The sequence below is a fragment of the Zingiber officinale genome, chromosome 8B (genome assembly GCF_018446385.1).
Source record: "Zingiber officinale cultivar Zhangliang chromosome 8B, Zo_v1.1, whole genome shotgun sequence".
NCBI lineage: Eukaryota > Viridiplantae > Streptophyta > Magnoliopsida > Zingiberales > Zingiberaceae > Zingiber > Zingiber officinale.
Window position 1 is genome coordinate 496,600 of NC_056001.1, and position 20,704 is coordinate 517,303.

At 41.1% G+C, this 20,704-nt stretch overlaps 1 protein-coding gene and 1 non-coding gene across 2 annotated transcripts; both read left to right on the forward strand.

The window, feature by feature from the left end:
- The first annotated feature begins 2,074 nt into the window (after positions 1–2,074).
- LOC122015255 lies at positions 2,075–20,690 on the forward strand. Its single transcript, XM_042572041.1, has 6 exons — positions 2,075–2,490; positions 3,968–4,173; positions 17,655–17,946; positions 19,060–19,167; positions 19,884–20,119; positions 20,203–20,690. Exons 1-6 carry the CDS (start codon positions 2,275–2,277, stop codon positions 20,279–20,281), a joined length of 1,137 nt encoding a protein of 378 aa, XP_042427975.1. The 5' UTR covers positions 2,075–2,274; the 3' UTR covers positions 20,282–20,690.
- LOC122018290 lies at positions 11,379–11,484 on the forward strand. The gene has a single exon (XR_006121709.1). It is a non-coding gene; the product is annotated as a small nucleolar RNA R71 (small nucleolar RNA).
- Positions 20,691–20,704: the final 14 nt, after the last annotated feature.

Consider the following 20,704-nt stretch of genomic DNA (forward strand, 5'->3'; position numbering starts at 1 on the left):
TCAGAGCCTACGAGTCTACGAAATAACTCTAGGAGAAATTTCTGGAAGTGCATGAAGGAACCTCGGAGGTGAAACTTGCGAGACGGGACTTACTTTGCAACCAGCTCACCAACCTTCGATTTGAAGAAGACGAAACCATTGCACACCTTCACTCGAGGATTAAAGAGCTCATCACCGAACTTTTGAATTTCGGAGAAAAAGTAAGCAACCGTGATTCGCTAAGCTACGCTTTTAATACATTCTCTATAAATATGAAATGGGCATCATTAGTAGATGCATACTATATCTATAAGGATTTAGAGTCTGTTATCTTATAAGTGTTATTTTCTACTTTTGAAGTCCATGAATCGATATATGTAGATACAAAGAAGGAGCCGAAGCACAACATTGCCCTTAAGGCAAAAATGGATGAACAAGATTCAGAGTCCTCTCTCGACGATGACAAAACGGTAATGATGGTAAGATAATTTAAAAAATAAAGGCACCTCAACTCCTGTTGAAGGCACCTCTAGTAGCTCCATAGCTCATCTCTAGCTCTTCCGTTGCTCCGATCGTCTGGGTGATTTCGGCCAACTGAATAAGGCTCACCCGAACCCAATTTCGGCCTTCTCCTCAAGCAAGCTTCCACTCCAACTTCTCGTCCCTCGAACGTCACGCACACCCTTCTCATCCACCGGCGTACTCTTCCACAGTGTCTCGTCCCTCGGACGCACCAAGCCCTTCGTCTCTCTCCCGTACCATCTTTCTCGCTAGCCGTGTCTTCCGCTCGACTTCCTGTGCTCCTAAGTTCCTACACACTTAGACACAGAGATCAAAACATAACAGGACCTAACCTAATTTGGTTGATCACATCAAAAATAACCTTGGGGTTCCAACAACTTACAGACATATATGAGCTCAATCCCAACTATGTTCGAGGAGGGAAGAGAGTAAGCCTCGAAAATGACACGATGATACGATATTCACTCGACCCTTGTGTGAAGGGGAGTCCGCTATCATAGCCGATAGGATTTCAACCCTGCCTATGTCCGAGTCCGTGCAGTCTAGGCTATGAAAAGGACATTTGTTGATGGAGGTCGCTAGTCCAAGACTAAGAGAAATAGTCAACAATGACGATGAAGTACCTTCAAATAAAACTACAAGGGTGAGCTACAATTTATATTCAAAATATAAAACTAAATACGTCAAAATATAGGACATTTGCTGATGGAGATCATTGGTCCAAGACCAAGTGATCATTAAAGAGATCGCTCAACACCTTTCACTCGCGTTTTCACAGACAACGTCAATTTATTCTGGTTTGAAAATCTCATGACTATGATGCAGTGACAGAAATTCATCTCGGACTAAAGAACAATAACGTTGATGTCTTCTCCTAGATTTCTTCCCGTGGAGCTATGATTTCTTACAGAGAGTAGCAAATATCAAAAGGGTTCATTGGGTCTGGTTAAACTACTTCGATGCCTAAGTTAGCATTGAGATTTTTGATAATAACTGACATAAGATAAAAGAATAGAGAAAAACATAATTAGAAAATTTTCTCATACCTAGCTCTTCTTTCCCCTATATTTATAGAGAGAAGCCCCTAGAGTATCCCTCCCTTAAGAGATTACTAATAGATTGTTAAAGGGTCATAAGAAGAAAATCTTAGGGCTTCCCCTTATTAAGATGTCATAATCCCTGTATTGATTAAGTCTTGAAAAATACCACCAGGACTACTTATTGACTAGGTTAAGGGCCTGTTGTAGTGTTAGTATTTACTTACTTCTTGGATCATCGATGTTTTTACAAAGAGTAGGATAAAAGTAAGATAAATGATCAGGACATCTTTTCAATTTTCAAATATATAAATATTGAGTTTTAATTTTAATAAATTAATAGATAATTTTTTTAATGGACAATTGAATTAATAACGTTAGACTAATGAGCTATTTACTATGAGTAATTTTTAATTTATCTAAGTGAAAAATTTATATGAGATTTTAGGGTTATTGGTGCTGGTACTGATGTCAATTATAAAAAAAATAAGAAAAATATTAAATTATTATTTTTAAAATCAAAATGAGTAGATTAGGATCAGTTGACTGATGCTGTCCGCCACGAATCGGCCAGTCCTCCACGTGAGCGACGGAGTCCTTGGAGTTCCGACGCGTGGACTCTGAGCCGTCCAAGTTGGACTCGCCTGATTATTAGTCGCGGCTCCCGAGTCACGCCGTAATCCAACACCAAGGGGGAGACGAGAGAGAGGAACAGGAACCAGGGACGGTGGAGCGGATGCCGACGGTCGTCGCGTTGCTCTCCCGGGCCTCTTTCCTCGCACGGCAGCGCCCACTGCTGCCGTCGATGGCCTCACTGTCTGGTCTTCACGTTGCCCATCTATTCTCACCGTTTGGGCCATCGAAGCCCCGGCTGCACGCTGTCCTCGCCTGCGCCGCAGTCCCATTCAACGAATTCGACGCCAAGGTCAGATCCAAGAGCCACTCGTCCAAGGTTAGTATTGCTTCATCACCGTATGTCCTGTTGACGGAAAAAAGAAAGATCAATCTATGGTATCGTGGCATATTATGTTGGTTTATTTTGTCGTCCTAGATCGGATTCATAGGAGGAATTGTATTCAGGACCAATTTCTGGAAAAGATTGTCAGATTGGTTAGGATTATCAACGGATTGGTTGTCAAACAGTGTATTGAATTCGAATTCGTAAATTGAATGAAGTGGGCGTGTATTGTAGACAAACTGCTCGTCTAAAAACCTGGGTTAAAAAGAACTGAGGCTTACGAAAGTTTCTAAATTTACAATTGGGTAGCATAAATTACTCAGTATGACCAGTGGAATGAGATAAAATTCAACAAAGGATGACAATTCTCTGCTGAGTGACTATTTGTTCCAAAGGTTTAGTATTTGGAAACGAACCAATCTGCTTTTTTATTCACTGGATTTGCTTCTTGAATATCAACATTCTTACTATGTTTTTTTTTGTAAATTTTCAGGATTACTTATTGGGTATTTATTGTATTTCAACCTAACAAATGTGGTTGATGACAAATTCAAATGTTTTTTTATTTTTTTTCCCTCTCTTGCTGCTCTGCAGTATGAATTTTTTAACTTCTTCCGAGAGGAAATATATGTGGTGGCTTTTTTCTCTTTTAAATCTTGTCAACAATCACTTTTTTTGCCAGAATATTACCACTATTCTAAATTGCCTCTAAGGTTCAATCCAGGAGTTTCTTGATATTTCTCTCTGACAATTTCTGCCCTGTCGTAATAAGCTTCTCAGCTTAATTGTTTCAGACTAGTTCTCACATCTTAGAATTACTTGTAACATTCTTTGATTTATTAATGGTTTTTATTACTATGTGATAATGACAATATAATAAACTCAGTTTTTTTTTCGTGTTTTTTTTTCAAGTTCTATAGTGTTAACGAAACCCGCTTTGATTTCTTGAGCCAGCTCATGTTGTTCTGCCAAACAAATCTGTTTGATGTTTGTAGTAACATAGATTGTTAACTAAAGTGTTATCCATCATTATTGTAAGAAGCATTGTAATCTGTTCTACAACATAAGGAGAACATTTACTAGCTTCCTTGTGGGATAGGTTGTCCTTCAAGTCATTCAGAAAATAATACCATGGAATTCATTATCCTCTTCGACTTCATAGTTTTCTCATTTAATGAGTATGATTTTCAAACTATACATATTTAATAAACCATATTTTTGGTTGGGTTCTATTTTGTGATAAAATCCTAGACAATTTGATCAATGAAACGAGTTGAGGTACTAGAATATGCATATGGAAAATAGTGTGTGAAAGATACATGAATATGATTAGATTGAGACATTAACAAGATCAGATGAGTAATAAGACATACCGTTCTCTTAGGATCTTGCTTACATATCTCAAAGATCTTTCATCCATATTTAACTTCTACGATATCTTCTGATCCATTTTTTTCCCTTCACTTTTCAGAAGTCACCACTATTAAGTTTGATAGAAGAGATTGAACCTATGGATGTGGGCCACATCCAAAAAGATGCACCACCTAACACAGTGGATGCAATGAAAAGGACTATTTCAAGCATGTTGGGTCTTCTTCCATCCAATCAATTTACTGTGGTAGTTGAAGTTCTTTGGGCATCACTTTTCAAGTTATTAGTTTCTTCCATGAAAACAGGGTAAGCGAAGGGTTAACTTTCACTTTGTCAAATATTCTTTATCATTTGTAAAAATTATTTTCATTGTCCTCGTATATCAGCTATTAATGGTAGAAAATGATGTACTCATTTAGTTAAAAAGTACCAAACTAATGTTGCAGCCTTGAAGAGATGGTAAATTAAAAAGATGAATGTGTAAGAAAGACAAAAAAGTGAAGGGAAGAAATAGAAAGGAAATTATCCTTTGAGTGCCTCCTTGAATATAGAGAGAACTGATGGCTTTATTGTATCTAGCAAGTGCTAAAATTGGAAAAAGGAAACAGGTGAAAGATGATCCGCTTGTTGATTAACCTCATCTTTCAAATCCATTTTTCAACTTATCTATTAAGGAATCAGACACTTAGAGTAATCATGTCAGGTATCGTCCAAATCAATCCTTAGTAATTTGACCAAATTTTAAAGTGAAGATTAGATTTTGTTCAACAAGTGAAAATGTAATTTGATACACTGTCTAAAATTCTAAAAGGAGATAGTATACATATGATATTAATGGTATTATAATGATACACTCTCCGCAAGTGTACGGAAATGTCGCAAGTAATATAAAAGATTATCGTATCCACAGGGACTGGAATAAGCACTAGAAATGTCTCAATGCGAATTAGCTAAACAACTATCCAATCGTTTCAAAAGCAAAGTAAAGGTAAACAAATCTAATCTTAAAGATCAACAAACAAGAATTTAGTGTTTTGGGTTATGATAAAGGGAGATTCTAGGAGTTTCGGTTTCTTTGTAGGATTTCTCGAATGTAAATGGTTCACCAATTCTTATCCCTCAATTGCCAAACATGTAGAAAGTTGCCGGTTCTCTCTTGCAATAGACAACCGGCTAAGGACTGAGAAATGTATCTAAATAGGATTAATTAGACATGAACCTATGTTGTCCTTACACAGAAGTGCACCTATTACTATGCCTTCCTCGGATATCAACGTAGAAGCCCACGACTTATTAATCTATCAAGATACAAGAAACTAATCACAAAATCCATCCTACTCTCTTGAATATTCCTATTTCCTCTTCAAGATTGTCTCTCAAACGTCCTTACACGGGCTTGCACCTATCACGTGGATCCCTCGGATGATCGAGTGAGAGTTTATCTTTACAAAGTCCATAAGAAATCCAAACAATTAATCAAGAATGAGAATTAAGCACGAATCACCATTAATCATTCAAGATCTAATCGATACAAGCAAGATAATGTCATTGAAACAAGAAAATGGCAAATCCATAAGAGATTACATCAATCCATCATACAAATACTCCCTTCATCCTAGAATACAAGATCTACTCCATGAATCGAGGAAGAAAACCCGAAGAAATAAAGAATACAAGCATTTCTTAAATCCCCAATCCAAGAAACCAAGAAAAGGGGGAAAGAGAAAACTTATCTACGAGAAGCTTCGTCTTCGGATCCAATCCTCGCTCTGGAGCCGAAATCGTCAAGATCTCCCCTTGAATCGCCCAGAAATCCTCCCAAGATTGGGAGGAAACCACCAAATCTTGCCTTCTCCCAAAGGGGGAGAGATCCCCTTTCAATTCATGAAGGAGGGTTTAAATAGAGGAGGGAATCGGGCGCCACACGGCCCCGTGACACGGCCGTGTGAGATTCACACGGCCATGTCCAGTTCCTTCTCTGCCAAAACTGCACAGTCGTGTGACTCACACGGCCACAACCTGCTTAGCCACTGGAAATACTACACGGCCACAGCCTGCTTGGTCTCTGGAAGCCTCACACGGCCGTGTAGATCCACACGGCCATGTAAGGCTTCTGCTCTGGTGACTTAATCTTGACACGGCCGTGCGAGGTTCACACGGCCATGTCATCTTCCTTTTCTGGTGCCAAACTCCACACGCCCCGAGCTCCATACCAGTGCAGGGCCGTGTGAGGTACACGGCCTGGTTCTCCTTCGTTTCCTCCAAGGCTTGCCCAAGATGTAGATTCTTCACCAAATCGACTCGCGTACAGTAAATGAAAAAGCGGATCTCGAACCAAAAGAGTAAATATGCTAAAAGGAAAGTTGGAAGTATAAAATGATAGATCAAGCATGCTCAAAATATGTAAATGTGCGTAAAAATATGCGTAAAAGAGTATATAATCTACGACATCACACCCCCGGACTTAAACCTTTGCTTGTCCTCAAGCAAAATGTGAATCTAAATTCATATGTTCTACAACACATTCATAAAACCCAGTGCACTTTCCTAACTCTATCAAAAAGTTTCATTAACAAGCATGATCATGGAAACAAGTAAAGTATGGTTCAAGCATAAGAATCTTGTGCACAGTGTAAAAGTAACTCAACACCCTTCAAGTTTCAATCCATGTCCTAGTCAAGTCGTCATCAAATTTGAATTCCTAATATTTCCAGTGAAAGACAAGTAACCAGTGATAGGCACTTACTCACCATTCACTTGGTTCATATTTCTCAACTAACCCAAGATCTCAAAGGTGTGCTCAATCTCAAGAGAAGCTAAGCAGTCATTTCCCCAGTAACCTAACTCGGTCTCAAAGGGGTGACTTGCTAGATTCCACTCATGACAACTATTTTTTTATATCCCCTTTTTTTTTCTTTTTTTTTTTTGTGTTTGCATTGTGCAAAACTTATTCACAAATGTACTTTTAGCACACATGTTGGGATATTTTGATTTTTCCAAATGAGCTTTAATGATTTGAGCCTCATCCAGTAACCAAAATGAAAGTTGAGAAATCACCATGGAAACCAAGTACTAAGCAAACAAGATGAATCATGACTATTTCAATGACATCAACTATTCAAGCATCAAGCACAAGTGTAGTGAAGATAGAATCCTTAAGGTTGAACCAAAACTAAAACTCATCACCATAAGATTCTTAGCTTATTAATGCTTCCCAAGATAGAAAAAAGAACTACACAAAGTTTACTACTAGCATCATTCGAACATCATGGATCAAGACAATAATCGTGCTAACATTTCACTTGAATCCAAGAAAGCATATAAGTGAAGATTTGATGTTCTCAAAATTTTTTTTTTTGCCATGATTATTTCAAAAACAAGCAAAATAAAGCAACAAGCAATGGAAATAAGAACCAACATGAAAAACTAACAAAAACTAAAAACTGAAACCAAACTAAACAATACATGACACCCCCCAGACTTAAACTTTTCATCGTCCCGATGAAATCAGTATGGTGGAGGAGGTGGAGGTGGACGAGGGAAAGGAGGTCTACGACGTGGTTGGCCAATAGGAAAACTAGGAAAACCTGGAATCTCACCCAAGGATCTATGATACTCATATAAAGCATCTACTTGTTGGCTAGTAAGCGTCATACTCTGCATAAAATCTCTCATCCTAGCCTGATCAGTATCATAATCCTGCACAAACTCAGCCACTTGACCTTGAAAATTCCTCGTAAACTGAAAATGATTTTGTACCTCCCTAAACTGATCATCAGATAAAGAGAAGCGCCCCTCCAACATTTTTCGTTGGGAATCTTGCTTCTCATGAAGTGATTCTAGAGACGTACGAAAATCTGAAAAATCAAACCTAGAAGATCCCGTGCCATATGCAAAAGAATGCCTAGCAGGCTCCATAAAACTAGAAGGCTGCGTATGTCCAGATGACGAGGGTTCGTGATGTGGCTCAGTGTCTCCAGGTATAGAAGGGTTATCCTCAAAATCTAACTCAGAAATTACCCAATTAGCCGGGTTACGAATAGTAGTTCGTTCAGGAAAAGGAAGGGGTAAAGGAGAACCACTCCTCCTAGGAAACGCGAAACCATTCCCATCCCGAACGATCATTTTCATAGCAAGACATGTATCAATCATGTCATTACCATGAATTATTTCCAACCCATCAACATCAAGATTTAAATTATAAGCTATTCGGGTAATCAAACCACCAAAAACAATCGATCCCGATGATGCCCTAGCCGATCTCAATAAGGTTTGAACAAAATGAAAACCAGAGTCAAATTCAACCTTATAAAGCATAGCCCATAAAGCATAAAGCTCTATTTTTTTAACCACCCCATCACTCTCTCCCCTACCAAAAATAGTTTTACTCATGACTCTATGTAGATACCTAAAGATGGGGTTTTGCATATGGGAGGCCTTAGCTCTTGAAGGCTCATAAGGTTGATCTAACCCAGTTATTGTATTCCAAAAATGATTCCAATTAAACCTTGGATCAAACCTACGAGGGCTACCGGTGGTTATTCCAAAACAAGAGTTAAAGTCACTAAATGCCCATAGAAATTCTTGATTCATTAATCTAAAAGAGATTTTTCCAGAATAATCATCTTCATTAGTAAAATGGGCATCCAATGAACTTAAAAATTCCAAAACAAGACGAGGATATGTAGGCAAATGTGTGTACATAATATCACTCCAATCAAAAAACCCAATCATCAAATCTACATCCTCCCTAATTCCAAGCATATCAAGAACAGTTGGGTCCATATATCTAGTACACACTATCTTTCTATTGACAAGAATTGCAAATCTAGTTACTTGATCATCATTTCTAAACATAATATTGAATTCATTGTCGTTACCTTCGTTGCGTGAAGTCCTTTTGCCTTTGCCCTTCACTGGTTGTTTTCCTTTGTCCCTTGATGGCTCCTTCTCTTTGTCTCCACTAGATCCACCACCTCCTTTGCGAAGTCTCTTCAAAATATTGGACATCTTGATGAGTTTAGATAGGGGAAGAATTATCTAGAGTTGTGGAACTCAAAGAACAAAACTTCAAAGAACAAAAGATCTTAGGTTAAGAGAACAAAAAGTCAAAGTCTTAGAGAGGAGGAGAATCGGATCTAAGAGATCTTGAGAGATTAGAGAGGAGTTTTTAAGAAATTGGGAGAGAAAGATATGTTTTGGAGAGTTGGGGGTGTGCGGAACACGGCCAAGATCTGGCCGTGTGAGGTAGGAAGAAGACTTTAATAGTTCTCCTACACGGGCCGTGTAGATCTACACGGCCTCCCCATCTTTCCTCTCGGGATTCCTTACACGGGCCGTGTAGATCCACACGGCCTCCCCCTCTTCCTTCTCTGGATTCCTCGCACGGCCGTGTCTGGGACACGGCCTCTCCATCCTTCCTCTCGGGATTCTTTACACGGTCGTGTTTGAGACACGGCCTAGATCCTTTTCTCCTCAGAAGATGCTACACGGCCGTGTCTGGATGACACGGCCTAAGCACTTCCCTTCTCTGCAACTTTTGCCTGGCCGTGTATAGCACACGACCGAGCTCCGTTTTGCACCTAACTTGAAAACAAAATCAAAAGAATGCATCAAGCTAAAAGAAATTTAGATGCAGATCAAAACTAACTAAAAGAACCCTTGGGTTGCCTCCCAAGAAGCGCTTGTTTAAGGTCTTTAGCTCGACCAAACTTTATCATTCGCTTCTTTTCCTCGCCCTTGGAGGACAGATATACTTTTCGTTTTTGTTAGGAGATCTTCTCCCAACATCTTCCACCACATTGTCTCCTTCATTTGGTGGCCTTCCATGAGGATGGAAATTCCATTCCTCAAGTTTATAAATGTTTGTCCTGCTACAAGCATTTAAAAGAGACGAGACATGGTTAGAGATATTAGATAAATCATATTCCAACTTTTCCTTACCAATTACCAAAGAAAGCTTATGATTTTTGACATCAATTATAGCTCCAGCTGTAGCAAGGAAAGGTCTTCCTAATATGATAGGAATCCTAGGGTCCTCTTCCATGTCCAACACGACAAAATCTGTGGGAATAACATTCCCATCCACCTCTACTGGCACATCTTCTATAATACCCAAAGGGTACCTGCAGGAATGATCGGCAAGTTGAAGTGCCATAGTAGTAAGTTTAATGTTTTTGAGACCTAATTTATTACAAATTGAATAAGGAATGAGGCTAACACTCGCCCCCAAATCACAGAAAGCTTTTTCAAAAAATTCTTTTCCTATGTTGCAAGGGATATAAAAGCTCCCTGGGTCCTTCAGTTTTGGAGAAGTGTTCTTCTCAAAAATAGCACTACATTCCTCACTAAGCGCAATGGTCTCGACCTCTCCTCTTCTTCTCTTGTTTGACATGAGATCCTTCAGGAATTTGGCAAATCTAGGCATTTGTAGAATAGCATCGATAAGAGGTACCTCTACACAAATTTCCTTAACTTTTTCTAGAAACTTGCCAAATTCTTCATCTTTCTTGAGCATTGTAAGTCTTTGAGGAAAAGGGACAGCTTTGCTCTGATGGTTCAGTGGAAGAGTTTCTTCAACCTCAATGGTACTCTCCTCATTAGCTTGAATCTGATTTGGTATAGGAGGAGAGAGCTCTTCTTCTTTTTGTATCCCTTTTGGAGCTTGGGAGTCTCCCAAGGTCCGTCCGCTCCTAAGCTCAATTCTATTGCAATGCTCCATAGGATTCACATCAGGTTTTCCTGGAAGTTGTCCTGGCACTCTGGATGAAGAGGAAGCTAGTTGGGCAATTTGACTATCCTGGATCTTTTGATGCTTTTCAGAATTATCCATCCTCTGAATGATCTTTGCTAAATCTTGCTTCATTTCATTCTGACTTGAGATAATTTCTTCAAGCATCTTTTCAACATTTGACTTTGGTAAGCCTTGAGAAGATAGATGTTGAAAATTTTGTTGCCCAGCTTGGAAATTTGGTCTTGCCCCCATAAATGGTCCTTGATCTTGATTATTTCTGTAGGAAAAATTTGGATGACTCTTCCATCCAGGGTTATAAGTATTTGAGTATGGGTTGTTCTGCCTTTGATTGTAACTCATGATTGCATCGCATTGTTCAAGTTGATTGATTTGTGCAGTGATAGCTCCCAATGGACATGAGTCATTTGAATGCTCTGAACTCCCACATACTTCACAAGATGTACTAATAGCATTGACCACATTAGCACTAGCCCCCATATTCTCAAATTTCCTTGTAAGAGCGTCCAATTTTGCAGATAAAAGAGTGACTGCATCTACATCAAACTTCCCTGATGCTTTAATTGTTGGGTTTACAGAAGAATAGCCACCACTTCTTTCATTTGCCCATTGATGATGATTTTGTGCTACACTTTCAATGATTTCTTCGGCTTCATCTAAGCTTTTGTTCATAAGTGCCCCTCCAGCAGCTGAATCAAGGGACACTTTGGTATGATAATTGATACCATTATAAAAAGTATGCAACACTAACCATTTTTCCAACCCATGATGTGGGCATTGTCTGAGCATACTATTATATCTATCCCATGCTTCAAAAAGAGATTCTGAGTCTGTTTGCTTGAAGCTTGCAATTAAATTCCTCATATGAGCTGTTTTGTTTGGTGGATAGAACTTATCAAGAAACTGTTGCTCACACTGCTCCCAAGTGGTGATGCTATTAGGGGCCAAAGAATTCAGCCATTGCTTTGCCCTATCTCTTAGAGAAAACCCAAATAACAATAATCTAACTGCATCTGAAGGAACTCCATTCATTTTCATGGTACCACATATTTCATAAAAGACCTCTAAGTGTTGATTAGGGTTTTCATGAGGTCCTCCACCAAATTGGTTCTGCTGCACCATAGATATGATTGCGGGTTTGATCTCAAAGTTATTAGCTTCCACTGAAGGTCTTGAAATACTAGATCGAAAACCTCTTGCATAGGGTGCTGCATAATCCTTAAGTGGTCTATTTGCCATGTTCAAATGTTCCTGTTCTTCAATTTGCCTTTGCAGAATTCTTCTTTTATGGAAAGTTCTATCAATCTCAGGGTCAAAAGGAAAGAATTCCCCTGCAAAGTTAGATCTTCGCATACACAAGAACAAGATAGCAGATAGCAATTCGACAGAAAAAGAAAAATAGAAGAATAAAAAATGCAGAATTGAATTTGTACAAAAAGAATTAACAAGAGGTGAAAGTTATACAAGAAAGTAAAAATAGAAATCTAATGATTAGTTACAACTATGCAATATGAAAGGAAAACAAATGTTATGTTTAGTCTAACTCAATTGATAATTCCTAATGTTATAGCGCAGTCCCCGGCAACGGCGCCAAAAACTTGTTCGCTCTCCGCAAGTGTACGGAAATGTCGCAAGTAATATAAAAGATTATCGTATCCACAGGGACTGGAATAAGCACTAGAAATGTCTCAATGCGAATTAGCTAAACAACTATCCAATCGTTTCAAAAGCAAAGTAAAGGTAAACAAATCTAATCTTAAAGATCAACAAACAAGAATTTAGTGTTTTGGGTTATGATAAAGGGAGATTCTAGAAGTTTTGGTTTCTTTGTAGGATTTCTCGAATGTAAATGGTTCACCAATTCTTATCCCTCAATTGCCAAACATGTAGAAAGTTGCCGGTTCTCTCTTGCAATAGACAACCGGCTAAGGACTGAGAAATGTATCTAAATAGGATTAATTAGACATGAACCTATGTTGTCCTTACACAGAAGTGCACCTATTACTATGCCTTTCTTGGATATCAACGTAGAAGCCCACGACTTATTAATCTATCAAGATACAAGAAACTAATCACAAAATCCATCCTACTCTCTTGAATATTCCTATTTCCTCTTCAAGATTATCTCTCAAACGTCCTTACACGGGCTTGCACCTGTCACGTGGATCCCTCGGATGATCGAGTGAGAGTTTATCTTTACAAAGTCCATAAGAAATCCAAACAATTAATCAAGAATGAGAATTAAGCACGAATCACCATTAATCATTCAAGATCTAATCGATACAAGCAAGATAATGTCATTGAAACAAGAAAATGGCAAATCCATAAGAGATTACATCAATCCATCATACAAATACTCCCTTCATCCTAGAATACAAGATCTACTCCATAAATCGAGGAAGAAAACCCGAAGAAATAAAGAATACAAGCATTTCTTAAATCCCCAATCCAAGAAACCAAGAAAAGGGAAAGAAAACTTATCTACGAGAAGCTTCGTCTTCGGATCCTCCTCGCTCCGGAGCCGAAATCGTCAAGAGCTCCCTTGAATCGCCAGAAATCCTCCCAAGATTGGGAGGAAACCACCAATCTTGCCTTCTCCCAAAGGGGAGAGATCCCTCCATCAAGGAGGGTTTAAATAGAGGAGGAATCGGGCGCCACAACGACGGTGTGAGATTCACACGGCCACGTCCTCTGCCACGGCAGTGTGACTCCACACGGCCGTTCTGCTCACTGGAAATACTACACTGGCGTGTGGTACACACGGGCCTCACACGGCCCTGTAGATCCACACGGCCATGTAAGGCTTCTGCTCTGGTTGGCTTCAAATCTTGACACGGCCGTGCGAGGTTCACACGGCCATGTCATCTTCCTCTTCTGTTGGTGCCAAACTCCACACGGCCCGAGCTCCATACCAGTGCAGGGCTGTGTGAGGTACACGGCCGGTGCTTTCTCCCTTCGTTTCCTCCAAGGCTTGCCCAAAGATGTAGATTCTTCACCAAATCGACTCCTGTGTACAGAAAATGCACAAAAAGCAGATCTCCGAACCAAAAGAGTAAATATGCTAAAAGGAAAGCTGGAAGTATAAAAATGCATAGATCAAGCATGCTCAAAATATGTAAATGTGCGTAAAAACATGCATAAAATAGTATATAATCTACGCACATCACCTAGACAGAGCGGTTATCCGACCGGTCAAACGCTGCACCTCCCTTGTATTTCTTGGAGGCGGTATATCTTGTAGAGCTTTCACCTTGCTGGGATTTGTTTCGATTCCCCGTTCGGTCACTATGTACCCCAGAAAACACCCCCCTTTTGCTCCGAACAGGCACTTCTGAGGATTTAGCTTGACTCCATATTTGCGCAGCGTTCGGAAGGTTTCCTCCATGTCTTTGAAGAGATCTGCCGCTCGGACGGATTTGATGAGAATGTCGTCCACATAAACTTCTAGGTTCCGTCCGATCTGCTCTCTGAATACTTTATTCATTAAGCGCTGATATGTGGCTCCCGCATTTTTCAATCTGAACGGCATCACATTGTAGCAATAAGTGCCGTCGGCCGTCACGAAGCTGACTTTTTCTTGATCTTCACGGGCGAGCGGCACTTGGTGATAGTCCTGGTAGGCGTCGAGCATACAGATTAATTCGCAGCCAGCCGTAGAGTCCACCAGCTGATCTATCCGGGGCAAAGGATAAAAATCTTTCGGGCAGGCTTTGTTAAGATCCCGAAAATCTATACCACGTTTGCCAGCCAGCTCGGGAACTGCACCTCGCGTATATGACCGGCTTCCAGAAGCTTTTCCACCTCCGCCCGGATGATGGCATTCTGCTCGGCGCTGAAATCTCTTTTTCTTTGCTTTACCGACCGAGCGTCCGGTCGGACATGTAACTCGTGCTGCGCGATGCTCGGCGAAATTCCGGGCAGCTCATGTGTCGACCAGACGAAGACATCATGATTTCTTCTGAGGCATTGGATCAGCTCCTCTTTCTGCTTCTCCTCCAGATCGGACGCAATAAAGGTTGTGGCCTCCGATCGGGTGGGGTGAATTTGCACTTCCTCTTTTTCTTCATAAATTAAAGTGGGTGGCTTTTCGGTGATGGCGTTTACCTCGATCCGGGGCGTTTTCCGAGCGGAATTGGCTTCTGCTCGGACCATCTCAATGTAACATCGCCGAGCTGCTAGCTGATCTCCTCGTACTTCTCCCACTTGGTCCTCCACGGGGAACTTGATCTTCTGATGAAAAGTTGAGACGACCGCCCGGAATTCGCTGAGCGCCGGTCGTCCCAAAATGACGTTGTAGGACGAGGGAGAGTCAACCACCACGAAGTTTATTGTTCTTGTCCTCCTGAGCGGCTCTTCTCCCAGCGAGGTAGCCAGCCGAATCTGGCCGACCGGCTGAACTTCGTTACCCGTGAACCCGTAGAGCGGAGTCGTCATAGGTAGCAGCTCGGCTCGATCAATTTGCAGCTGATCGAACGCCCTCTTGAATATGATGTTGACTGAGCTCCCTGTGTCAACAAATATGCGGTGAATAGTATAATTGGCTATTACCGCTTTGATGAGCAGAGCATCGTCGTGGGGTACTTCAACTCCTTCCAAGTCCCCGGGCCCGAAACTAATTTCGGGTCCTTCCGCTCGTTCTCGGCTACAGCCGACTGCATGAATCTTTCTAGCTTGGTTGGAGTCTCCTCCGGTCGGCCCGCCAGCAATAACGTTGATCTCGCCTCGGGAAGTATTGCTTCTATTTTCCTCTTCCCGAGCGGACGGTCGGGACCGTTCTATGGACGCTCGGCGATTCTCCTTCCTTGGAGAATGATGCCGATCGGGAGTCTGTCGCTGTCGTCTATCAGCTCGCGTCCGATCGGCTTCATTGGCTCTTTGTCGCCTATCGACTGAGGGAGACCGTCGTCCGGCGTTCCGAGGCACAGGATGAGCCACGAAGGGAAGACTTCGACAATCCCTTGTGTTGTGGGTATCCGTCCGGTGGAAGGAGCAGAACATCGGGGTCCATCTCTTCTTTATCTTGGGCCGAGCGGCAGCTACCTCTTGCACATGGGACTTAACGTGGGGGGATCGGATTGCTTCAGCCCTTGGTCCTCTGGGCGGCTGATGAGCAGCATGTTGTTTCCGCTCGGACGGAGGAGGCCGCTCGGCTGGAGTTTCTTTTTTCCGAGCTGCTTGCGCTTCTTCCACATTGATGTATTCATTCGCCCGGTGTAGCATGTGATCATAGTCTCGGGGCGGCTTTCGGATGAGCGATCGGAAGAAATCTCCATCCACTAGGCCTTGTGTGAAGGCATTCATCATAGTTTCCGAGGTGGCCGTTGGAATGTCCATCGCCACTTGGTTGAATCGCTGGATGTAAGCTCGGAGCGATTCACGGGCTTCCTGCTTGATGGCGAACAGGCTAACGCTTGTTTTCTGGTAGCGTCTACGGCTGGCGAAGTGGTGGAGGAGGTCGTTCGGAAGTCCTTGAAGCTTGTGATGGATCCGTCCGGCAGCCTTCGAAACCACCGTTGGGCTGATCCCGAGAGAGTGGTAAGAAAAACTCGGCACTTTACTCCATCTGTGTATTGATGGAGGGTCGCCGTGTTATCAAACTTACCCAGATGATCATCTGGGTCGGTTGTCCCATTATACTCGCCGATCGTCGGAGGTACGTAATGTTTGGGCAGAGGGTCTCGTAGAATAGCCTCTGAAAATTGGCGATTGATCCGCTCGGGCGATGCTTCCGCTCGGGGGGCTTTCCCCTTCCTATCATCTCGTCTAGGCATTTCATCCGAAGAAGACCCCCTATCTCTATGAGTTGGTACGGCTTCAGGGGTGCGGAACAGAGCCCGATGAAATGCGACGGTGGCAAGTGGTGCTTCCGCTCGGCCACCAGATGCTGATGTTGCTTGCTGCTCCGGCCGCTCGGATGCGGCTTTCTGTTTTTGCTCCACAAGCTTGGCGGCCCTTATCTCGATCAGAGCGTCGAGTTCCTCAGTCGAAAGTGTCACCGCGTGTTGTCGTCCAGCCTCGTCCATTGTTTCCGATCGGATGCAGGAGCGTTTCTCACAGACGGCGCCAAATTGATCCTGTCCGAATCGCCGAACCAAAGGACGCTGGGCACGTGGCGCGATCCTAGTCGATGGAGTGGATCTCCGGCTGGTCGAACGAAGCTCCGGCGATCCTGCACGAAAGTCGAGCCGGGAAGGGATTCCCGGCGGCGACCCTCCGACGCTCAAGTCAGGTAAGTGGTGGAAAAAGTGACTGCCAAGCTTGTATTATGTGTACCTTTTGAGAAGTAAGAGGCTCTTTATATAAGGCGGGGAAGGAACTAATGCACATCCACCGAGGTGCATACGTGTCAGCAACCCATACCTTGGTATGCACTTGTCAGAGAGCTTACCTGACACCATACTGCTACAGTCCGAGCATGCCTTCGATGGGACAACAGGACACCCCGTTGTCAGATTAGGAGTATGGCGTAGCCATACGACTTGACGGCTGTCAGAAGATGTTCCCGTCTTTTACCCACCACCCGGCCGGGACGTCCGTCCGGACGGCCGGGCGAAGAACGTCTTCCGGACGGCCGGGCGAAGAACGTCTTCCGGACGGCCTTAATTTCTGTGCGCCGGCCGGGCGGCACGTCCTTCCGCTCGGTCATTATGTACTGTTTCATTTGAGCGTCGGAACCCTAGTCCCTACCAGGGTGCCTTTTACTACCAGATGTCCCTTTCTTCCAAGGCCGATCGGCTCGTCCTTCTCCGGCGGGCCACTGGGCCCTTTGACCTCCCCGTGGCGTTGACCCCTCGTTATGGGGTTCCGGATTCTTACCACCGGATCAGCATCATTTACGATCGCATACACCTCACACCAGGAAACTTTGCCCCCTTTTATACTATTTCTATACATTTACTTTGAATGTAATGAGTTTTCATAAATTTGTTAACTTATCAACTCTTTCTGTTAACTCTATTTGTTTGCCTCACCTTTACTAATTTTGCACATAATTTTAATCTCGACATACTATACATAATTGGAAGAATAATTGCAGGTACACATTACGCAATGCAGAATATAGGCTTTTTCTTGAAAATAATTTAGATATTCCCGAAGATGATGGTGGAGGAATAGATCATCTAGGAAACGATAATAATGAGATTTTATCTGAAAGGACTTGTATAATGTCAAATTCGTTAGAGGACAATGATTTCCTAGAGGATCATAATATGCTTGGACATGATGGATCTTGTGAGGATATTAGCACTAAAATTTGTGGTGATCTGACACTTCAAGCCATAGAATATATTCAGCAGCTGCAATCCAAGTTAAATTCTGTGGAAAAGGTACTATATTTTATATGCAATAATACTGCCAGTTGAACATAAACTAAGTCTGCACTATTGCTGAAATTAAGAGATTTCCTTCAACAAGAAAACTTCTCTTTAAGTTTCAGTTGTGAAACTAATGGCATCTCTTTCTTTGTAGAGGAAGTGCAAGTGGTCGGCTTGCTGACCTGACGTTGAAACTTGAAACAAAGGGACATGCAGTTTTTGTGAAGGATTACTACTGTTTTATATTACTATCATCAATATCATTTTCTTGCATTACACTCCATATAATTAGTGTGTATTGTAGAAAAAAATAAACTGCATCTCTGTCTTCTTCTCCAACCCACTTTCAGGCTTAATTTCCATTATTTGTTCAGATTCCTCTAAGAGGAACTCAACGCCCCTGCTGTATGTAACTACCTTCTCTATTGGAATATATGCCTTGGACTATTTTTTGCTCTAAAGGAAACTGCGCATATTAATCGATTTTATTTAAATATAAAGTTGTGGAGCTAAGTCTCTAGCATATATATTTTAAAGAAACTATTAAGTTGTAACTTAGAGGTCGTTTACATTCCATTCAGAGTAATATGAGCGCATCAAACTTAATAAATTAATGCACAAATTGATGGAAGGTGTGTAGCAAAGTGATATAATTATTGTTCACCTCTATATTGTTTTAATAATGTAATTATCTCAAATTTGTCACCGAGCATGTTGTATGGGCATATTTGGGATGGATTGCTCATAAGCATTCTTCTCTAGTTAAATAAGAGCATCTTTTGCCAATTATGTCTCCTGACTCATCAACCATTTCTTATGCTAACCTGCATTTCTGTCTTGTTATTTGCATTATAGATAGCATCAAATTGCTGATCCATTTTTCATCTCTTATTTCTCATTGATCCTCTTATATACGTAACCTGTTTTAATTAGAAATTAACATTTTCCAAAGAAATATTCTTAACATCCATATGAAATACATCTTCATACAGACATACTACTCTTACTTTCACTTTATTGTTTGTACTATTATTATTTCCAGTTCAAATGTCAGATATCTTTCAAAAATAATTTGTCCAACTTTGCTTTCCTCTTACCATTGTTCATAATATCATGAATCTCCAGGAGTTACATTCTATGAAAAGGAAACATTCTGCCCTTAAGATGCAACAGTTTGTAGGAGAGGAAAAGAATGAATTGCTGGATTATTTGAGATCATTGCAACCTGAGAAGGTCAGTTATAAACTACATGCAACTATTTCCAGCCTGTGAATTTCTAGTAAACTTTCATATCAGTCGTTGTGTGATTCATGCTGCTAATCCAAAGTTTTAGTGTATTCTTGGACCATTTCCCAGATTAAAAAAAGTGAAATTTATTTAGAATCTTCACATTCGAATTAATGCAATTTAAACCTTTTCGTTGTTTTGGGAGAAAATATTTCCATCAATACAAATCAGTCCTCAATATGATTTGAAGATTTGGCAAAAACTAGGAAAATATGACAAGACTATAAAACTAAAAATTAATATTTATTGTGAAACAAATAAAGAATAATTCAATAATAGATTATCCAACAAAAAAAGAAGTTTCCATCCAAGATTTAATTGCTGGCCCATTTTCATCCTAGTAAAGTCCATCTTGTTGTGATATAAATGAATACAAACAAATAAGCTTTAGCTAATGTAATAAGTATAGCTGTTCCAAAGACTCCAACTTTTTTTTTTTTTTTGGAAAAGTCAAGAAAAAATATATATGGAATAGATTCCATCCACCTAAGTAAAGAATTATTATAGATGTGTGTGTTTTCCCCCTTTTTTTCTCTAAGGTCCTCAACTTCTGAGGTTTTTGTTCTCGAGGTCTTATGGTTTACTCTAAAAACTGTCTTTATTCTTTTTTATCTAACCTCATGTTTGATTGATGTGGTGTATTTCAATTGTCTTTTCTGTAGGTTGCTGAAATTTCCGAGCCGACTTACTCTGAGGTGGAAGATGCCATTCACTCAGTAGTACATGGCCTACTCGCAACTCTGTCTCCAAATATGCATCCTAGTCCACCTCATCAATCTGAAAACATGATGGCTGGAAACACATGGAAGGATGACTCTTCCGAATGTGATAGCACCTATCTTAAGTTTCAGCCTATGATTATAGTCCCTCGTGACTTTCTTGCACGCCTTCTTTTCTGGTATGAACGTCATACTAAAATTGGTTCACGGTTGCAACAAATGCTTCTGATTATCTAATCTGAAACCCTTGTGCTGGTACTAGGTGCATGCTATTAGGCCATCACATTAGAGGCCTCGAATACAGGCTAGGGCTCGTGCAACTATTCAACATATCTGAATGAACAAACTACATCACCGGATGGCATTACGGAGTAGTACATCTTTTTGTCAGAGAGGGCTGTCCAGTAATACGAGTTCATCCCCTTATTCAGCAAGACACGCAATGACACTGAATTGGGTAACCACTGCAAAATCTGGTAGCGCAAAGCAGTGTCCTTTCGGCTAGTCTAGGAACATCTGGTCGGCACAAGTTACTGCAAGCCTTCTTAGTGAGTACGCACGCCAAAAATGTAAATAGTGTCAGTATGTAAATAATTGCTACAAAAGATTGGTTTATCTTAGATGCATTCTTGTTGGGAACACTCAATTTCATGCATCTTGACAACTTTTTTTATGTAAGGCCAACTGCAATCAAGTGTAGTCTTTGTTTGGTGTTTGTATTTATCCAGACCTCTCTGTCAGATTTCCTCACGATTTGAAACCTC